Source organism: Euphorbia lathyris, chromosome 6 (assembly GCF_963576675.1).
Source record: "Euphorbia lathyris chromosome 6, ddEupLath1.1, whole genome shotgun sequence".
In the NCBI taxonomy this organism is placed as follows: Eukaryota; Viridiplantae; Streptophyta; class Magnoliopsida; order Malpighiales; family Euphorbiaceae; genus Euphorbia; species Euphorbia lathyris.
In genome coordinates this window covers 14,364,576-14,388,365 of record NC_088915.1, presented here as the reverse complement: position 1 = coordinate 14,388,365, position 23,790 = coordinate 14,364,576, and the positions used below count along the sequence as shown (strand labels likewise).

The window sequence follows — 23,790 nt, the reverse complement described above, 5'->3', positions numbered from 1 at the left end:
GAGTATGTAATGTGTAACGTCTTTTAGGCCGCTTTGGTCTCCCTTATAATAATAAAAAAAAAATTGGCGATCAACCTTCATTTTTATCGGTTGTACGTTTTAGTGGGAGGTCATCCATAAAGTGGAGTTTTGTGTGAAAAAATAAAAGTTATACACCAAAGTATGAAACATGCTAAATGTTGCACACCTCGTATGGAATTTACCATTAATTTTATAAAAAAAACTGAGAAAAAAAGTTAAATATAAGGAAAATTAATGATACAAGTTAAACATACAATTTCTTTTTATTGAATCTATATTTATTTATTTTTTTTACAATTACTCGATAATAGGTGTAGAAAAATTTAGAGGAAAGACAAGTACCTTCCTTTGAGGATCGTGAAAAGACTTAAAATTATAAAGAAATTTATGTGAGAACTTACGTATTACTCTATATATGGAGACTTCAATAATATCAACGGAAATGAAATCCGGATAGAAACACCACAAAAGATGTTTCCTTAGCATTAAAACGGCCCTCATAGACCAATTATTCGATATTTAAACCGGTATAAAAACCCTAATAAGATGTTAATTACTATAGTATCCCTAAACATTTGCAACAATTTCTAATTGCTCTCTTGCAGAGTCTTTCAACCTTTGAACAGTCTTCTGAACCTACAAAATCACCAACATTGTTATAATTAAAAAATATATAAATAAAATAAAATTAACATGTATAATATATAGTTAAATGAGACAATTGTTATAAAAATCAAAATAGTAACTCACCTCATAATCCCAATTAGTTTTTGCAGTAAGAAAAATTAGAGTAATTGTCTGGAAAAAAACTCCTAGAATAATTCCCCACCAAATACCCTACAAATTAAAAAAAAAAGAATATTAGTTAATTATAATCACATATTGATTTTCAATTTAAAAAAAAAAATGGAGTGAAATATTACAGGATAAAGTACAAATTTAGCTTTATGATTATCAGGGAAGATTAGATTTAGCATTCACGTACAAAAGAATGCAATGTTAAATCTAATATTTATCAGACGGTGTAATTTCAAGTCTCATTAACGAAATACGATTTTTTTTTTCATTATTCGAAAACGTGTAATCTCAAGTAGATGTGGCAATGTCTGACACGAAAACACGTTTACAGAGACAACTCGATTTACCCGACACGATTGACACGAAATTCATTTTTCTTACATTTATATCATATATGATTATATGAAATATATACATGAAATAACACGATTTTGACACGAAACCTGAATTTGCCACCTCTACTCAAGTCTTTTTCAGTTGCAAGAATGTCAGAGGTTGGAGAGTGATCCGGATATGAAATTGCACGTAAAAAAACTCATTCTGGTAAATGAAGTTTAAAATTGCATATTCTGATAAATATTCGACTTAAAATTATATTGTTTTATAAGTGAAACTGAATCTGTTTTCCCTAGTAGCCATAGGGTAAATTTAGGGTTAAATTCACAATTGGTCACCGAATTTTAATGATTGTCTCAAAATGATCACACAACTTCAATTTATCTCAATAAAATCATTCAACTTTGAATTTTGTCTCAATTAAGTTATTCTAGCGATTTCAAAAGCAAAAAAGACACTGCAAAAGTGATGTGACTTCTATGTCAGCACTAGTCAACTTTCACTACTCAACGAAACGACATATGACGAGTGAAATGACATGTGGCTATCAAATAGTTGACACATGTCGTTTCGATCAGGTAGTTAGTAGCCACGTGTCATTTCAGTTAATCGTGAAAATTGACTACTATTGATGTGACAACCACATAACTTTTCTGATATTATTTTTTTTGTTTTTCAAATCGACAGAGTTATCTAATTGAGACAAAATTAAAAGTTGATAAATTGAAATAGAGTAATAATTTGAAACCACTATAAAATTTAGTAACCAACGATGTATTTAACCCGATAAATTTATAGTTTATACCAAAGATAATAAAAACTTACTGCCACTCCTAAATTGGTTTTAAAGCCAAGTACGCATCCAATGGGTAGACCTATTATATAGTATGTTGTTAGATTAACATAAGCTACCACTCCTTGCCATCCACTCCCAATTGCCACACCTGTCATTTAAAACAACAATTATTATTGCTTATTTAATAAAAGAATTATAGATTTACTTTTAACATACGAAATAATATAATTTTACCTCTAACATAGCCAAGTAATATCAGTTTTACCCATTTAATAGAAAAATTTGAACAACTAATTTGACAGACACGCCTTCTAAGCAAGATTTTCGATAAATTGAATTTGTTTCGTATAGTTTGACAAGTTATATATTTATAACTGTTTTAATAACATAGTAAGCAGTTTTTGCATTTTTATGTGATTAACTTGTATAGAACATACTTAAATATTGACATTTTGACAAGTTGTTTACAACTGTATTAGTAACATAATAAATATTTTTAATATAATTAATCTTTGAAAAGTCCAATTTTATAGTTAAAAAATGAGTCAAGTAACAGTAAATCAACTCGTATAATTTTTTTTTGTTAGGTAATGATAAAATTAATCTTATTTAAAAACATTAGAGTTAAAATGGTATAATTTCGCATGTTAGGTTATTAATTTACTATTCCTAAAAACAATAGGAACAAATTTAAACATTATCCAGAAAAATATATAGATATAGATATTTAGAGAGAATTGGATCTTTTTTCCTAAGGCTCCTCTTAAAATTGGAACACGTGTCGTTACATTAGATTTTGCGATACGTGTCATAATTTTAAAAGAAGTTTTTTTTTTAAATAATCGGATTACTTGTTCAGATAAAAAAAGAAACTGGATTTGATTGCTTTATACGAATACCCTTTGGGTTTGAAGCATTAATGGTAAAAAGCATTCTGATACCATGTAAATAAAGAAATAACTTATTCCAAAAGGTAACTCAAAGGGAAATGATTGCTTTCATTTGGTGTGTGACACTAATATCAACGTTGAACCACGACTCTGATACCGTAAATAAAGAAATAACTTATCCCAAAGGCAACTCAAAGGGAGATGATTGCTTCATATGAATACCCTTTGGGTTTGAAGCGTGTACAACACAGACTCATCCCACCATATATTTAAATTCACCAATAAATGAAATATTTGGGATTCGAACTCTTGACTGTTTGATTCAAGAGGCTCTGATCTCATGCCAATTAACTAATTTAATTAAAAGGTTAAGCTAATCATTAACATTGAAGAATAGTTTTATTATTAGGGATGACAACGGGTAGGGTACCCGCAGTAATATCAATCCCAAATCCGTACCCGTCCAATTACGTACCCTAACGGGTATACTTTTTACATCTCATATCCGTCCCATTTAATTCACGGGTACCCACGAGTACCCTTACCCGTTAGAAATCAATAAATAAAACAAAAAATATTACAAATTTAACAAAATATAAATTTAATAAATTATCTATCTAAAAATTGAACAAATTGAACCTTAATTAATAAGAATAAATTTGCTTAGTGGTATCACTCTATGGTTGAAAAACAAAAGGTTGAGGTTCAAATGCCATGTCTTACATAAAAAAACACGGTGGTTTTGATCTGGTCAGTGACTGACCAAGTGAATTAAAAAAACAATAATATTTATTAATATATAAAAAATTTATGACGGGTAACGGATACTGGGTACCCTAGGGGTATTCCCATACCCGTTAGAGTAATGATTTTGATCCCGTACCCGTCCCATACCCTTTTATACAGGGTATGGATAGTCTCATTAAAATCGAGTAGTGCCGAATACCCACGGGTACAGTACCCGTTGCTATCCCTATCTATACTATATATAATTACGGAAGCAGAGAGAAATGAGAAGAAGTGTTTTAGAGGTTTTTTTGATGAGTTGTCAACGTAGTAAAAAATCAGATTAAAAATATTTAATTAATTAAAAAATAAATATTTAATTAATTAAAAATAACAAATTTATATTTATAATATATTAAATAATTACTAGCCTATTAATTAAAATAATAAAAGAAAGCAAGAGTTACGGGAAGATGAAAAAATACAAAGCAAAAGAAATCCAAAAGTCACAAATAAACTTCTATATAAAGCATGATAGATAGTATTCCACCATTATATTCATTGGTCACGATAGATAGTATTATATTTCTGAAGGTAAATATTCGATTTTTTTCATATGTTGTAGCTATTTTGTTCTCAATTATGTTGTTGTTTTATTTTTATTAAACAATAGTTGTTATAGTTTCATCTTTCAGATTCATTTCTGTTGTTACCCAGGTTCTATACCTCTCGCTATCTTATCCATGTTTTCTTTTTTATTTGTCTTTTTTTTTCCAAACTGATAGCTTCAATTGAAGAAATCCGACAGAAATAGAAGATGCATAAACAACTAAAACCGGAAAACACAAAAGTGTCAAAAATTACAAGAAATTCTTATGTTTCTCAAGGTAATTATTCGATTTTTTTTCATATGTTGTAGTTATTTTTGTTATCAATTGTGATGTTGTTTTCTTTTTATTAAACAATAGTTGTTATAGTTTCATTTTTCAGAGATTAAATTCCATTTCTGTCGTTACCCAGGTTCCATACCTCTCGCTACCTTATCCATGTTTTCTTTTTTATTTGTCTTTTTTTTTCAAAATGACTAAAATAAAGATTTTATAAATTTGTATTCTTTTTTAGTATATGTTGCTAGGTGTTATCGTTTCGATTGCTAACTCTTAATTAAAATTTAGATTTTCGGCTTTATATGAACTCAATTTTTGGCTTTCTCAATTGTGCTGTTGTTTTATTTTTAATAAACAATTGTTGTTATAGTTTCATCTTTCACAGATGAAATTCCATTTATGTCGTTATCCAGATTCCATACCTCTCGCTACCTTATCCATGTTTTTTTTATTTATTTATTTTTCAAAATGACTAAAATAAAGATTTTGTATATTTGCATTCTTTTTTAGTATATGTTCCTAGGTGTTATCGTTTTGATTGTTAACTCTAACTAAAATTTAGATTTTCGGTTTTTTATGAACTCAATGTTTAGTTTTAATTGAAGTTAGATTAATTTTTCTAATTCGGAACATGTTGAAATCCACTCATTTTTTTAGTTTGAGTTTAGCTAATTGATATGGATTGTATTTTTTATTTTTATGCATTTTGGTACAAATAGATATAAAGTTTCACACGATAGTTGTTCATTGAAGTTTGAGACATATTAAATAAAATATTAAAGAGATATTGGAATATTATACTTACAATGAAGTTTATTTCAATATAAATTATGTTATATTATTATTATTATTATCAAGAAGTTATTTTTTCCCAATTTTCTAGACAAGCAGATTCTAAGCGTCTAATACGCTTGATAAGATGTTTATTCTTGAAGAATGTGGATTATGCTAGATACGAATTAAAAATCAAGGTAAATAAAAATAAATTTTGATGCTCAAAATCCTAAAAATGTACATTAATTATGGATATTGAGATAATTGCTTTTGCAACATTGGATTATATAAATTTTAACTATTATATTATGGTTCGTACAAAATTGTTAGCATTTCAAGAGTTTTTAATAGATGAAAATGAAATATGATCATAGGACAAATTATTGAAAAATATTAATTAAGAAAATATTATTATTTGAATATCTTCAAATTCTCAAATGTTGAGCATAATTATTCTAATTAATATAATTAATTTCACATATTAATTATAAACGTTTTTTTGTACTGAGTGGTTACAATTGCGATTTAATTCTATTTAACTAAAATTAATTTATGGACTTAATACTTCATTAAGAAAAAATAAAATGTTTAATTAATGGGCAAAAAATATTTTCACTCTCCTCTTTATACGCTTATGTCTCGATATTCTCTCTAATTTTCAAAAAAAAAAAAAAAACCGAGAGGAAGATGGTTCTCTCCTAATTATCTTTTTCGTCCCTTCATTTTTTTTTCAACTCTTTTGTTTGTTTTTCTTACTTACAAAATTCAAGAATATATAATTATTAGAAAATATTAATGAAGTCAAATAAGTGATATCTGCGAGTATGACTGATATTCTATATAGTGAAAGAATGAAGAACAAATTGATCGAATGTCTTGATGAGATATTACGAGATGAAAATAGAAGAAATCATTATCTTAAACCGATTCAATTAAATATATTGAGTTATTGTAGCAGAATGAATAATTGAATTCGAATACTTGGTGATCATGAAATTCCATCAACCAAAATAATTATCATCAAGATGAATTTGTGACTAATTCTTACGAATTTTATTTTTTTTATATGTAACATATTGAATTGATAAAGTTTCTTCATATGCAACATTATAAAAGTATTGATTGTAATAGTTTATAGAATAATATATTGATGTTGCTTCCATTTTAACATAGATTGTAATTCTTTTGTATCGTAGATATAATATTTAATTTTAATTGTAGTTTAATTCAATTTTTGTTTAACCTATATTGTAATTCTTTTGTATCGTGAATATAATATTTAATTTTAATTATAGTTTAATTTAATTTTTGGTTTTTTATTACATTCTAATATATTTCTTAATTAATCTGCTATTTTATTATTATTGTTTCACAGAATATTTGGAATATGATATGTATTAAAATTCCTAAAAAGTACAAATCATTGAATTTTGTAAAAATAAATAAAACATTTATCTTTAGTTAAAATTCTATAAAAAAGTAGTCAATTATTTTTAAAATTAATTTAATTTGAATTATCATTAAAAAATATATATTAATTTCAAATATACATAATATAAATTTTTTTCATAACATGATATAAAATTATTTAACAGTAAATATGTCAATTTATTTATTTATCTAAATTATATAAAAGTTTCATACTCCATGCATCGCACGGGTTTTCGACTAGTTTATTATAATATCTGACGTTTTGAAGAATAGTTTTATTATAATATTTGACGCTAAATTCCGTAAATAAACAAATAAATAAAAAAACCAATAAAATTGTAATATATATATGATTCATACCTGAGAGTATAGGTTGAATACCATTGAGGAAAACAGAGATGGCAAGTAATGGAGTCAAATTAGAAACAGCTTCTATAACCTCTGAGTCAGTTGTAAAGAGTTGACTCAGTTCAACTCGACATACCAAAACTATAACACTCAATATTGTACTAATCACAATGCTTGTTCCATTGACTACCATCACTGAAAATTTTGCTACCTTTGCATGACCCGCCCCTAACTCGTTACTAACTCGGATACTGCCATTAATTCAACCCAAAACATTAATTAACATAACTGATTAAATAGGCATAACACCCATTTGGGTCCCTAAACTATGGCTTCAAAGTCAATTAGAACCCTAAACTATCAAAATCATCAATCAGATCCCTGAACTAGCTAAAAATCATTAATTGAATCCCCATTCTAAACAAAAATATTCAATTTAGGCCTCATCGAAAATCATTCGGTTGAACAATTTCATACCTTCTTTCTCAAATTCATTTTGAATCAACACAGATATTATTACAGTCTATATCAAATAGTCACAGTTTCCGATTTTAGGATAGGATAGGGGCTCAATTGATGATTTTTACTTAGTTCAGGGACCTAATTGATGATTTTGATAGTTTAGGGTCCTAATTGATTTTGAAGCTTTAGTGTAGGGATCCAAATGGGTATAATGCCAATTAAATATAGGGATAAAATGTAAAAATAACCCTAACATTATCAATTAAGAGCAATTTTATCCTCACCGTCTATAATGTTGCAATTTTACTCTTAACGTTGGGAGTGAAGAGCAATTTTACCCCTAAAGTTAGCATATTTGGTCAATTGAATCATCGTTATAGAATATGAATATTTTGTTCTTTATTTTGCACCAGTTGCCTATCAGTTAGTTCTGGAAGAAAAATTCACATTTAATAATAGAATTGGAGATAAATATTTTTAAATTCGATAAAATATTTGAATTTTTATCGAATTCCTACAAAATACAATATATTATTTTAATTTTTTAATTTTTTTCACGTCTATTTATGTGTTTGTGATATATATGTTACTAATAAGCGATAAAATGACGCACATGTGAAGTGTAGAAGACAAGATTCGTGACTGAAAATACAGTTTAACGAATTATTTCTCAAAATTGACCCAACTTGTCAATGTTAGGGATAAAATTGCTCTTGGATGCCAACGTTGGGGATAAAATTGCACTATTTTAGACGTTACGAGTAAAATTGCTCATTGTTGTCAACGTTAGAGGTATTTTTACACTTTATCGCTTAAATATGTTTGTAAATTAATTAATTTTAATAAATTGTGCTAATAAAGATGTTACAAACCTGGTAGCTGCAGCTAGACCCAGCATAAATTGCATATCCCAATTCAAGTAATTCATGCTGAATATCATAGTATGATTAGAAATTAGAAGAACAATTGGAGGCCAAAACTCATATTTCAAATTGCTTCAATTTCTTCAATAAGTTCATGTAATTTAATTTGGACTTACTTAATTTTTATGCTTTCGTTTATTGAATAATCTAGTTGTTGCGTAACGATTTACGTCGGAGTAGAAAATCTGAGCAAGAAGTGATCCTATGGGTCGACAATAAGAGTAATATGACATCGTAAATGCAGATACAATTACTCGAGATATTAGTAAGACGTGTTTCTAATACATATAGACGGGTTTTAAAGCCACAAAGGCACGTTAGGTTAGCTTTATGCCAAAAAGTTGACAATATGCACATGGTATTGGAATCAAGTTATTAGAGCATCTCCAATAGACTCTTAGCGCACTCTCTAAAAATAATATAAATATTTGACTCATAGTCATCTAAGAGTATCAAAATAGATGTATCTCCAATAATACTCATCGTACTCACTCCTTATTTATTTTTTATCATTAAAAAATCCTCAATAAAAAATGAAATAGGGAGAGAAAAAAGATTCTCAGTGATTTGAGCAGGGTTACGGGGCGTTTGGTATTCTATTGGGATAGGGATAGAGATAAAGGTTGAGATAGGGATAATGATAAATGGTTGTGATAAGGATAAAAATATGATAGTCGAGAATTATTATTCAATGTTTGGTATGTAGGATAGGGATGAGGATAAAATAATACATTTTACTATTTTAACCTTATTTAAACTACATAACATTAATTTGAGGGATAAGATGGACTTTTCCATCCTATTAAAATCCCAGGAGCTTATCCCGCCTCCTTATACCACCCCCCTCATGAGTATAGGATTTGAGGGATAAGAGGCTTATCCATCATCCGTCTCACTCTTCTATCTCCCAAACAAACACGGGATAACTTATCTCGTATTTTTTATCCCTATCCCACCTCCTATATCCCTTCTAACAAACACCCCGTAAGAGTTTCTTTGAGTTGGTTTTTAACCCAAACTCTTCAAAATTTAACTTAATTAGAACTTTCGGGAGCCACTTTTGAGAGGGATGGTCCACCCTTTCTATTTTCATAAATGGGGCTGCTTTGGGGTGTACATTGACAACTTTTGAAGTCTTTATTCGCCCTTATATATTTTTTTACCTTCAATTTTAACCAAACCCATAAATATGAAAGTTTTATAGATTGATTATTCAAGGCTGAATTTTCTGATAATTGAGAGAATATTGGTTGACTAAGTCCAAATCAAAATACATGAACTATTGAAAAAAAATTAAATAAGTACAGGGATCAAAATATATATTTTGGCAAAATTGGAGATGGAAAGGGAATTTGACATACCAAATGGAAATAGAGTCTAGTGAGATTGTTGGGTTAGAGAGAAGTCCTGATATCAGCACCATTCCTTGACTATACCATATCTCCAAACTACAATTCAAAATCCACAATGTGAAAAATGTAGCAATGTTAGTCTGTTTGTTTATCGAAATATTGCGCAACAAAAAATATTTTTCTAATTTTTTTGGTGTTTATTTATTTAATTTAACGAAAAAATTTAGGTCAATAAAAAATGTGAAAAGAATATTTCATCATTTTGAAAACAATAGTCACCCATTAATTCTTTCTGTTTTCTGGTATTGTAGCTAAATATCGGAATTTTTTTTATAGCCACACATATTTTTTATTTTCAAATGTATATAAAGGGATTAAAACTCTTTTTAATTGAATTTTATGTTCCTAACCAACTCTTATGACGATGATTAAAAATTTAATGTGTGATTATAATTAATTGAGTGCTCCACTTGAAAATAAAAAAAGACTAAATTAACAAAATATGAACAAAATCTAGATATTAAGATGCTTTTTTCCTTAATACATCATTGGTTCTCTATATTTAGTCAAATAATCCAATCCGTTCATTGAATTTTAGGATATCTCGTTAACCTCGTAAACTTATTTAAGATGGCATGAATTACTATATAAACTGAACTCTCATAATATCTCATTAGCTCCTGAAACTTATTTAAAAATGTGGATCATTTTAAATAAGTTTAGGAGCTAATATGTAAGTTTAAATAAGTTCTAGAGTTTACAGGCCACTTTAAATAAGTTTAGGCTAATAAAATGATTCCAAAATTTAGAAGATGAATCAAATTATTTTGCCAAATGTAGGGATGATATGGCTCATGAATTTGGTTCAAAAAATTGATGGGCTTCTAAACTTACTTCTAAACTTACAGTGATCTATTGGCCCCTGAACTTGTTTAGAGTGATATACATTTCGATTTGTGCAAATCATCTCTTGCTCTGCTGCGTGTACTTAAAGCGTCAATGATGTACTTTAAACAAGTTTAGGGAGCTAACGGAATACTACATAAGTTTAGGGCTAACCGACTTGTTAGACCAAGTTTAAAGGTTCCATATATATTAATGGGGCGTTTGGTTTGGGGTCTTTAGGAATGGGAATGAGAATGGGAGGGTTTCATTCCTTTGTTCTTGTTTGTTTACAAAAAAACTCATTCTCTTTACCCACTTTAGGTTAAGCCATTACCACATGCCCTCTAGGGAATTGGATTCCCTTTACCCCATTTCCTTTCCTAAACACATCCAAACACATAGGGGAATTAATGGTTATTCCTTTCGTTTCCTTTAGTTTCCCTTTCTTGATTCCTTTTCCCTTACCCATTGTGAACCAAACGCCCCCTAAGTCTATTCTTTTTCTTTGGCTTAATACATTAGTTTCCTCTTGAACTTGTCCAAAAAGATTGATTAGCCTCTGAACTTACATGGTCTAAACTTTCTTAAAGTGTCATTATTAAGTCCCTAGATATATAAAAAACGCCATAAAAATGTATAAAATAAAAAGTTAATTTGTTTTAAAGACTTAGAACCACAAATTAGACCTTTATTTTTGAAATTTTGAATTTTTTTTTAAAGATTTAGACATATTGCAATATATATCACTTTAAACAAGTTCATTGGTCAAATAGATCACTCTAAGCAAGTTCAGGAGGGCAATAGGTCACTTTAAACAAATTTAGGTGGCCAATAGGTTATTTTAAGCAAATTAAGGGGACTAACGAGACATTATATAAGTTTAGTGGGTCAATCAACCTTTTTGGATAAGTTCAGGGGGCTTTTGATGTATGAATCTTTTTTTCCTATTAGTTGGATACCAGTAGCATGGACCATTGAATTTGATCAATCACCGTTAAATCTAGCCTTATTAATAAGGAGGTGTTTGGTAACTCCATTTCATGCTCCTATTAAAAAATTAGGTGTTTGGTTAGTCACCACATGTTTGCCTTTTACAAAAGCAGGGAATCCCTACTTCTTGGAAAATCAGTTTTTTCCAATAGCAAACAGCAACAAACGGTAGGTAAAACAAACAGGTCCTCTAAAAGTGACTGAACAAATCATACAGGATCCATGTGAAAACTACAGTAATTGATACATACCAAAGCATGATGGCAGAGGCAGCAGTGAGCTTGAAATAAGGCCAAATTCCTCTAAAAGCAGAAAAAGATAAGCCAGTCCAAGTTTGCTTGCAGTTGGGGCTAAAAAGAATGTAAACCCCATTTAAGATAACAAGAAGCCACCAAGATAGACTCAGTACTAATGCAGCACCAAGAAGTCCATAATTCAAAACATAAACTGCAAGCCAAGATAGAACAATGTGAACCAAGAACACACCAACTGCCATGTATGCTAAAGGATTCACTATGTTCTGTGCTTGAAGAAATCTCTGCATAGGGCAACTTATAGCAAATGCATATAATTGCGGGATCAATCCCCGTGCGAAAATTTGACCTTGCTCGGAAATGCTTTCTGATTGCCCGATAGCTACTAGAAATGGGCCTGAAAATTGAGGTAACAAAACGAGTTATTATGTCATGTGATTTATGTAGTCCACGTAGCCCTATTAACGGGTCTGAGTACCCGGCGGATCCATCTAGGCCTATGTCTATGATCTATCGGGTCGGGTTTAAGACAAAGGAAAATTTATATTAGGCTCAGCCTGGCCCAAACCCATCAAAACCCATCTATTCTATGGACGAGTTTGAAATTTATAACAATAGGATGAACCAGACCGGGCTGGGCCGGTCTAGCACAGCACCCCTTAGTAATAATTTACGTATTTATTTTAAGTATAAATTTTAACCTTTATTATTAAGAAAACCCTTATCATCATGAACCGTTTGAATTTGATCAAAAAATTTGATTGGCCATCTGAACTTACAAAATTTGTCGTTAGCTATTTGAACTTGCTTGAAGTGACATGGTTAATCTCCTAAGTCAACGTGACAGAGCAAAGGAAAATTTGGACAAATCGAATGTATATCACTTTAAGCAAGTTTAGAGGACTAATATATTACTGTAAGCAAATTTAGAGAGACAATATCTCAAGTTAAATAAATTCAGCTGACCAATCGGCTTTTTAAACCAAGTTCAAGGGACTACTAACTTATTATTAAATCTTAAAAAAAATATAATTTTTTTTTAGGTGAACTTATTCAGACTGGGCTTGGAATTCGACTTTAAGTCTGAGCCCACTTTGATCCAAGCCCCACCTAAATTAACAGCGAGATGGACTTGTTTGGGCTGCATACTTTTAGGCGAAAACCTGATGGGCCCGACCCGATCCATAAACAAGTCTAATTCCACGTGATTATATATATTATACATATAACAAAATTAATAATCATGTGATATGAATAGTCTCAAACGAGTTGCTTGTTATCGTATCAGAAATTAACAGTCGTACCTGAAAACCAGTAGAGGAAAGTGAGGAGAAATGCTGCACCCAAATGTAGAACAATAGCTTTTTGACAAATGATGCCCATTTTGGAGTATTGTTTGGCACCATAGGCTTGTCCACAAACTGTTTGCACTGCACTAGCCATACCTAACTGCGTTTTATTAATACTATCTTTTGTTAATTTATCACATCAAAGAATCATAAAATGCATAAATTAAAGAGTTATTCTTCAAAAAAAAAAAAAAAAAAGTTACGTGCAAAATCATCATCGTAAATCGAAAATATTGAAAAAAAAAACAGTATTATTTGGTTTCAGGTATATGTTCATGGATTGGGCCTGAGCGGACCTACTCATCAAATTATGGGTGTTTTATATAAAAATCATAAATGATAATAATATTTTGTTTTTAATCAAATTGATAAATTTTTATTTGTATTATATTATATGGGTTCATTTTTATTTTAGAAATGTCATAAGGTAAAAGGTTTCCACTATTTCAACTTTTTTCCAAAATAATTAATGACAAAATTCAAAATAAAATTTGTCATAACCATAAAATTTTTTACGGTATATACTTTTCTACGTAATTTCCCCTTAAAGTATAGGAAATTTACATATAAATTTACTTTTAAAAAATTATCTACAATTATGTCAAATTGTAATTTTAAATTATATCAATTAATAAATTTATTATTTTTAATATATTTTAAGAATTAGAGTTTATAAATTAGAGGTCTAAAATATATTGTGTAGAGTTTAAAATTTGTAAATTTAAATTTAAATTTTTTAAATTAGGATGTAAATATAGGTCTTCGCTATGGTTACTTTATTTGTTATATACGGAAAATAATTTCATATTCAATTGTAATTTTTATAATTAATTATAACATTCATGAAGCACAAAAAAATAGTTATTTGTCCAAAACCCATTGGTCAGACTTTGGGAGGACTTCCCAAATCCGGCCCAAATTAACCAATATCATTTTGTATATAATTGGGCCAATAATTTACTCTACATTTTTTTTTTTTTTTTTTTTGTCTAATACACAAATAACCCCTGTCCAAATATTGTAACTGCCCCCTCAACTTTCAATTGTAACAACTTACTCCTCAAACTTATCCAATTATAAAACATAACCCCTTAAACTTATCCAATTATAAAACATAACCCCAAATTGGGATTTTTTTTACCCCGTACTTGAAGCAACCGTAAAAACGTTTCCCCGAATTCGTACCATACCATGAAATCTTCAATGGAGCTATTTCTCTACATAAACACTTTTTCACCCCCATAATATCCCAAAACTTTGAATTAAGAAATCACTAAAAAACGAATAGGAATAACAAAAAGAAGAAGAAGAATGGAGGATTTATGATTTACTGTTGGGTTGAAGAATAAGTCGAAGAATTGAGAATTTGGTTACTTAAATACTGATTTTTTTGGTCCAAAGATTTGATTATCACATTCCACGAGCGTTGCAGCTTTTGTACTTCACGTGTTTCTTCAATTGCAGTTCATGTCAGCAATTTGGGGTTATGTTTTACAATTGGACAAGTTTGAGGGGTTATGTTTTACAATTGGACACGTTTGAGGGGTAAGTTGTTACAATTGAAAGTTGGGAGGGGGGGGGGGGGGGCAGTTGCAACATTTGAACAGTTTCAGGGGTTATTTGTGTATTAGGCCTATTTGTTTTATATAACGTACTGTTTTCTTTTTAAATATAACATACTGTTAGATCTTTATATATTAACAATTTATTATTAAGATATAAGGACTAAATAATATATTAGGTAAAACTATAGGGACTAGTGAGTTATTCACCCAAAAAAAATAAAATATCTCTTGACTAGACCTGACTTATTATTAGACCTGGCAATTATCGTGTTTCGTGTTAAAATCGTGTTATCTCATATTTATGTTCCATATGGTTTTATATGTTATAAATGCTAGAAAAATGATTTTCGTGTCAATCGTGTCGTGTCAGTCGAGTTAGCTCTGTAATCGTGTTTTCATGTCAGAAATTGTCACCTCTACTTATTATGTGAGCTGACAATTTGCTGTGTATTATTTATTAGGAATGAAGTTGCAACATTGATTGATAACCATATACGGGTCATTCAGCAGTACTAATAAATTATTGCTTTTATCCAAAAAAAAAAAGAAATTATTGCTATATTTGAGTGTATCAGTACATTAAACTAATAATTTAATTGTTATATGATATTTTAATTAGTTATTTATATAAAATTTAGATTCTAAAAATACAAAATATTGAAAAACATATTATAAGATGTCTAACTTTTACCAATATTAACCTTTTAATCTTTTTATCTAGTTTTTTTTAAATTTGTAACCGTTATATTTGGCATAAACAGACATATATAAAATAACAGAATAATATGGTCATTTTATATTGTGTTGTGGCTGTCCTAAAAGCTAAGATATATTCGGTTAAAAATCTAAAAAAATAGATAAAAGGACCAAAGAGTTAATATTGGTAAAAGATAGAGACCTTAAAATATGTTTTTCAAAATAGGGGAACCAAACAGTATATTAAGTAAAAAGTAGGGGACTAATAAATTATTTACCCAAATATTAATACTGAAGAATTAAATAATAAAAATAAATTTACTAATTAATTATTTATATAAAATTTAGATTCTAAAATATAAAATTATAGACTAAAATATATCACATATGTCCATGTGATAAAATTAGCTTAATGCAACATCAACACCTTGTTCTTATAAAAAAATTAGCTCCTGAATTTATAAGATTTCTTGTTAACTTGCCATTAAACCGTACTCATTTTTACCGTATAATATACTTTAATAATATACTTTTAAAACGTAATATAAAAACCACTCAATTTTATACTTTCTAACTTCAATTAACGTCTTAAAATGACGGTTAATGATTTTAAAATGAAAATATTCAAGAATTAAAATTACTTAGAATCACATATTTTTATTTTCCAAAATCGCAATTTCTGAAGCTCTCTCTTTATAAACATTCATTTTCTCTCTCATAACCAAACAACACCTAAATGATCTCAAAACGAAAAATTTTACGGAATTAAAGTTGCTTAAAATATCATCAATTTTCATAATTTTCTATTTTGAAACGTTAATTAAAGTTTAATGGTCGTAATGTTAGAAAGTATAAAATTAAGTGGTTTTTATATTACATACCATACTATGAAAATCGGGTAAATTACACCCATGACCATTGAACTTTACTCATTTTAACATTGTGACCACTGAACTTCAATTCTTAACGGTATGACCACTGAATTTTATTTTTTTAACACCGGTGGCCATTGAACTTTAACTAATTCCTCAAAATGACCAGTAACGACCTCAAAATGAAAATATTCAAGAATTAAAGTTGTTCAGAACGACATTTACCATGAAACCATATTTTTTATTTTCCAAAATCACATTTTTTTGAGCTTTCTCTCTCTACAAATTCACCATCTCTCCTAACCAAAAAACACTTAAATGACTTCAACACGAAAATTTTCAAGAATTAAAGTTACTTAGAATATCATTAACTCTTCGAATTTTTTATTTTGAGACCGTCAACTGTCGTTTTGAGGTGTTAAGTAGTCATCAGTGTTAAAAAGTGTAAAGTTCGGTGTCCATACTGTTAAGAATTGAAGTTCAGTAGCCACAATGTTAAAATGGTAAAGTTCAGTCGCCATCGATGTAATTTACCCCAAGATAATATGATACTTTAAACAAATTCAAATAATTGATAAGTCACTTTAAACAAATTCAAATATCTCGCTAACGACGAAAGTGAAAGATACATACCATAATGCCATAAGCAAGGCCTTGAATACCAACATTAGCAATAGAAGCACCAGCAAGCTCAACAGCACCCAAATGCCCAGAAAACATTTGAGTCACAAAACTAAGCATAAAATTGAAGACCGAAACAACAACAGAAGCTCCAGATAGCGACCAAAGCAGTCTCGATTCCCATCCCACCAGACGAATCCACCAACGGAACGGGACGACATTTTCCGTCAGTAAATCCTCCACTGCCTCCGAGGGTAAATTCGGAATATTTGAATTAGAATCAAGCCTTGGTAATAAGCCTTCATACCCTTCCCTTCTTCTTGAACCCATTATAATAAGTATAACTAACTATGATGTCATGTCTTTTAATTTCATCAATTTGAAGGTTTAAATGGGAAATATAAAGTTTTTTTCTTTTTTAGGTAGCTACCATTCATTGCTACCCCCATATGTTAGAATGTTAGGGAAGTAGTTAGACCTACCACCTGCTGTTTTTTCTATATTTTGGGGAAAAAAATATACCCGTCTTTTAAGGTTAATACATACTAATTAAGAAATACAATTAATTTTAAGTAAAAAAACTTTGTTATCCTTGTATTAATTGCATTCACTAGTAACTTTATCTATTCCCAAAGCAAAAAGTCAACTTAAATAGGGGTATATTTGGTAAAAGTAAATTAATGTGCATAGATTGAAGCAAAATGTCATGTATTATGAAACAAAAACACTTCTCTAGAAAGACATGTATTGTGGAACGGAGGGAGTATATGATTTCATTAATTTGCGGATGAGTGTCTGTGGGTTTTTTTTTTGTTAAAAAATGAGTGGGATTCCCGTTAAGTTGCAAATCAATGAGTTTTAGATTGACATTACCAATTTGACCGTTGATGACCTCAAAAATAGAAAATTCCAAAAATTAATGATATTCTGAAAAACTTTAATTCTTAAACTGTTTGGTTTTGAGATCATTTAGGTGTTGTCTAGTTAGGAAAAAGAAAGTGGAAGATCAGAAATGAGCTAACTAGAACTTAGAGCTCGTTTGTCTTACCTATTGTTTGCTGTTGGAAAAAACTGTTTTTTCAAAAAGCAGAGATTCTCTGCTTTTGTAAAAAGCTACTTTTCATGTGTAGAAGGCAAACATGAGCTCCCTAACCAAACACACATAAAACTCTCATTTTTGAAGTGAAAAGACCAACATGAGCATGAAAAGTAGCAACCAAACATCTCATTAGACTTGTGACAACTAACTCTTTTAACTTGCTTATTTGGAACGAATAACCCCTCAAGTTGTTCAATTTGAACAAATAACTCTTCAAGTTTCTTATTTGGACAAGTAACCCTTAAAAAAAAAAAACATTCAACATAATATTACATCAAAAATAAAAGATTTCTAAAATATCGATTGCTACATCTAACTAATCTATTGATACATTAACTAAAAAGCAAAAAAAAAAAAAAACACTCTCGAAATCACAAATATTAACCTATTTGAGTTATTTATTCAAAATAAGCAAGTCGATGAGGTAATTCGATATAAGACTAAGTTCTGAGTTCAGTTGCAGTATTGAGACAACTTGAGTAACCGATAAAGTATTAAGCCCACTTTTTTCTACATTTTTTGAATTTGTTAGCTCTTAGGATAAACTTTATTGGAGACAAGTAAATAAATAAGGTGAATTACTGAACTTCACTTTTACTTTTAAATTTCACGGTTAAATTGTGGTATTTAAAATTTGTATTTTGGGAGAATTATAAAACTAGTAACTTTTAAGGGGTAGTTTATATTTCTAACTCATTTTAAAAAACTAACAAAAACTAACACATTTCAACAAGTAACTTCCAAGTTTACCTTTGTCTTCTTCATTAACATAACTGTGTGTCTTTGTCTTTCACTTTCTTTCTTTCTCGTGCTCTCTCTCTAAACAACAGAACAATCTACAAAACGACTACCAATACTACAACAATCAATCCAACCCACAGTTCATAGAACAAAATTTCTACAAGCATATAAGTTTTTCATTGGTTTTTAGTTTCATTGAAAAAGTTTACACAAAACTACGTTGTTTTACGTTTCCCAATTATATAAATATTATTATTAAGAAAATAATCGAACAAAACTTACTCAAGAGCGTATCCATAAATATTATAATCGAGCTTATTCATGAACAATTTAACGAGCCTGCTCGCGAATTTTCGAATCAACTTTCTTTATGCTCAAATTCAGCTTGTTTATAAATCAAACCGAAAGTGACTCTGCCTTATTTATAGCTGTCTAGATATTATTAGTTAGATCATTTATACACATGAGTAATGCTATTTTGAATTTAATTGAATTAGATTTTCATTACTAATTAATTTGGAAATGAAAAACCAAACTTAATATGATTAAGAACATTAGGAAAAAAAATATAAAAATAAATCATGTGGTTTAAACCATTTATCAATACAAGTTATGTGTTTTTAAACATATATTTTGAGAACCATTCCATTAACAAACAAGATTTGAAAAAGCTAATGATGTAAAAGAAAATTAACATGGCAGTAAAAGTTAAAAATATTAAATAGGTATTTTTTTCATTTTATATTTTATTATGTTTTAAAATTTTAATTTATTTAATTTGAAATAATTCAAACTATTTTTTTTTATGTTGATAATTTTTTAAAATTGAATTTCTATGTAAATTTCACTTGAGTGGCTTATACACATAATAAATTTATTTTGTCATTATGATCAATATGAACGCTAAAACTCAATGGGCTGATAATTATAGGGTTAATTTTAAATAAATGTCCCGTGATTTTATGGCCCTGTTTAGTAAAGAGCGTTTTGGGATAAAAAGAGCGGTTTTGACCAACTTTAGCAGTTTGACCACTGAAACCGCTGATTGGAGTGTTTGGTGGAGAGAGGTTTGGGAGAGAGTTTTGAGATGAAAACACTAATTTAGAAAAAGCTCATTTTAGGAGCTTTTTCAATTAGCGTTTTACAATATTAAAATTAATAGACTTCTTTAACCCTAATAGATAGACTCCTCTTCCAATATTAAAAAAAGAAATGTCCTTATTCGTCTTTTTGCACAAACCGCTATTATCAATCAGCTAATTTTTACCAAACAGGTCTACACAAACAGCTAGTCAAATCAGCTAACAGCTAATTCCCAAACATGGCCTATATGTTTTGCAGATCAGTATCTGTGGTTAAGAAAATTTTTATTTTTCTAAATTTGGCCGATAATAACCTCAAAATGAAAATTTTCAAGTATTAAAATTGTTTAGTTTCATATTTACTATAGAACCACATTCCTTATTTTTCAAAATCTTCATTTTTTGAGTTTATCTCTCTAAATATTAATTTTTTCTCATAAAAAATATCTTAATGACCTCAAACTTAAAAAGTTGAATAATTAAAGTTGTTTAAAATATTATTTAATTATTGAAATATTTCATTTTAAGATTCTTATTGGCCAAATTTAAAAAAAATGAAAATTATGTCAACTACAAATACGGATCCGACAAAAATGAAACCTTTGAAACTAACCCATACCTATATAATATGGACCACAGAAGTAACCTAACCTTAAAGGACACAATTATTGTTGGAAAATTAAGTGAATTAAATTGTTTTAATTTTGACGTTTGTACATTTACAAATGTTCTATCAAGTTCAATTGTATTAAATGTATTTAATTTCTTTCTTTGACGTTTTCTAATTCTTGAAGTCACATATTTGTTTTCTTTGATTCCAATTGGAGGATGGATGAATAGAGATTGGAATAGAAATAATTAAATTTTATTTGTAATTTGTAATTTTCTTTTATTTCATTTACAGAGGAGAAAGAAATTTATTGGGTGAGTTTTTATAAAATTTTGATTGGATGAGCTTAATAAAAATAATGGATTGCTATTTACTGCCCCCAAATTACTTATCACCGTCTCCTTTTGGACACTTTTGTTCTTTTTTATTTTTTAAACTCAAAAAGTGAAATTCTCTCAAATTTCTTTGAAATTCAAAACCCGAACATCATTCATGGAATTTAAACACGGTAAAGGAAAAAGACGAATAATAATTCTATGGATAAATATTTTTATTTGAAAATCGAATCGAAAACACGAGTTCCATTTCCGGATTCAGAAAAAAAATTCATCCAAAATGTACTAAACGGGTGATTCACACTATTCCGCCTAGGCAAAAATGGGTGGAACACCCGTTTCTACTATGGCAGAAACGGGCGGCGGAAATGGGTGGATCACCCATTTTTGCCGATCCACCCATTTTTGCCATGGCGGAATGGAAATTCCGTTCTGCCATGGCGGAAATGGGTGATCCACCCGTTTCTGCCATGGTAGAAATGGTTGTTTCACCCGTTTCCACCTAGGCAGAAACGGATGGTGTGAATCACCCGTTTAGTATATTTTGGATGAATTTTTTTTATATATTCATTGGATCAGTTAGTTTTTGGAGACGAATTTCAATTAGTGTAAATAGGAACGGTAGTTATTTGATTTCCTCAACGTTCTCTGGTTCATTTTTCATAAATCCAATTTTTGACTCGGGAGAGAGGATATTAAGTTTTTGAATGGAAAAATGAAAAGGGCAAAAATGTCAAAGAGGGACGGTGATAAGTAATTTGGAGTGGTGAATAGCAAAACCCAAATGAACGAGATATAGGTTGATAAATATTGGGTAAGTGGTAGGATTTTAAAAATAAAATAAATAATAAAATATAAACTAATCTCTAACTTTTTTATTTTGACTTTTATTAACACATTAGCATTTTCACACTCTATTCGCTAATATAATAGAATGAACTTTTTTTAAGATAAAATACTTCTTAATTATTAGAATTAGAATCGGAAACAAGAATAACATTGACGTATGGTAATGGACATACCCATATATCACGAACAGATTGAGAATTGATCGTCTTAGCTAAGAGATGAGCGGCCGAATTCACTGAACGTTTTATATAAGAGACTGAGCAATTGCCTAGCTCTTTTAAGATACTAACACAATACAAAATGACCTCAAAAAATATGAATTGTCCGGCACATGGTGATTTAATAAGTTAACAACTTGCAAGCAGTCAGATTGAATCTCTGAAGATTCTCGAAAGGAATTCTTCAACCAGTAAAGAGCTTCCTAAACTGCAAGGGCCTCAGATAGATTGGGATCAAAACAATCCGCCTAGTGCTCCATGACTCATTGCGATACATTCACCTTGGTAATCTCTAATGAGAAAACCAAATAAACTATACCCTGCTTCTTTGAAGATATCAGCATCTACATTACATCAAAAAATTTCTTCAGGTGGTTTACGCCAAACTGATGTGTTTGTGATTGTTATAGGGATCAGGCTGCCAAAGGGTGTTGGTCCCGTGTAACGTGACAATATTAGTTCCAAGGGGGGGTTAGAAACTATTTAAAATTTTCACGTATGGCTGACTGTTAATTTCGAACTTAGACTTTCTCGAAGTCTTTTAGCACGGTGAGATTGAGTAAATTCTAGATACAGGCTTAGTCAACAGGTGACTAAGACTGAATCTATCATTGAGTCAGGAGATAGCACTTGAGTCTATTCCTGAACCCAGTTTCTCAGTTCACACAACCCAGCTTATGTTTTTTTTAGTGTTTAACTAGGCAGTGTTATAGCAAGAAATAATTTAAGGAGATAAGGGTTAGAAAGATGCTACTCAGCAGACGTATCCTGGTTCGGCCTCTCCGCCTACTTCCAGTCCCCGGAATTCCTTCTAAATTTACAGATTAGTACATGTGGTTAAGAAATTTTTTATTTTTCTAAATTTGGCCGATAACGACCTCAAATTGAAAGTTTTCAAAAATTAAAATTGTTTAGTTTCATATTTACTATAGAACCACATTCCTTATTTTTTAAAATCTTCAATTTTTGAGTTTATCTCTTTAAATATTAATTTTCTCTCGTAAAACATATCTTAATGACCTCAAACTTTAAAAGTTGAATAATTAAAGTGGTTTAAAATATCATTTAATTATTAAAATATTTCATTTTAAAGTCGCTATCGACCAAATTTGAAAAATGAAAATTTTGCCAACCACAAATACTGATGTGAAAAAAAAAAAAAAAAAAGTCAAACCTTTGAAATTAACCCGTAGCTATATAATATGGACCACAGAAGTAACCTAACCTTAAATGACACAATTATTGTTGGAAAATTAAGTGAATTAAATAGTTTTAATTTGTGACGTTTTTACATTTATAAACGTTCCATCAAGTTCAATTGTATTAAATGTATTTAATTTCTTTCTTTGAGGTTTTCTAATTTTTGAGGCATTTTTGAAGTCACATATTTGTTTTCTTTGATTCTAATTGGAGGATGGATGAATATAGATTGGAATAGAAATAAATTATATTTTATTTGTAATTTGTAATTTTCTTTTATTTCATTTACAGAGGAGAAAGAATTTTATTGGGTGAGTTTTTTAAAATTTTGATTGGGTGAGCTTAATAAAAATAAAGAAGAGAGCGAGATATAGGTAGATGAATATTGAGGGGGCGTTTGGTTCGCATAGGAGTAACGGAATGGAATCAATAAAGGGAAACAAGGAGAAAAGAATGGAATGACCATGAATTTTCTTCTCTGTTTGTTTCTGTTTCACAAAGAGAATGATATGACAAAAGAAAAATATTTGTCAAAATTATTTTTTAGAATAAAAAAGTAAAAATAAATAAGTAGAAGGATCAAAAGTGAGATTATCTAGGGATAAAAAAATATAAGGATCAAAATAATAATAAAAAAGTAAAAATTAGTCAAAAATATTTTTTGAGAATAAATAAATAAA

General features: G+C 29.3%; 1 protein-coding gene across 1 annotated transcript; it reads right to left on the bottom strand.

The window, feature by feature from the left end:
* Nucleotides 1–279: 279 nt before the first annotated feature.
* LOC136234222 (protein DETOXIFICATION 41-like) lies at nt 280–17,349 on the bottom strand. Its single transcript, XM_066024014.1, has 9 exons — nt 16,989–17,349; nt 13,178–13,322; nt 11,871–12,270; nt 9,754–9,840; nt 8,342–8,398; nt 7,020–7,258; nt 1,981–2,099; nt 772–858; nt 280–657 (listed from the first exon to the last, which is right to left on the bottom strand). The coding sequence occupies exons 1-9, from the start codon at nt 17,304–17,306 to the stop codon at nt 589–591; spliced, it is 1,521 nt and encodes a 506-aa protein (XP_065880086.1). The 5' UTR covers nt 17,307–17,349; the 3' UTR covers nt 280–588.
* Between the last annotated feature and the right edge of the window lie 6,441 nt (nt 17,350–23,790).

Excerpts from the sequence above, each read along its gene's own strand:
- LOC136234222 (XM_066024014.1), bottom strand. The coding sequence starts at position 17,306 with ATGGGTTCAAGAAGAAGGGAAGGGTATGAAGGCTTATTACCAAGGCTT. Across the intron at positions 7,259-8,341 it reads GGTCTAGCTGCAGCTACCAG|TATCCGAGTTAGTAACGAGT; the intron begins GTTTGTAACATC and ends AATTAATGGCAG. Across the intron at positions 859-1,980 it reads AAACCAATTTAGGAGTGGCA|GGTATTTGGTGGGGAATTAT; the intron begins GTAAGTTTTTAT and ends TTTAATTTGTAG.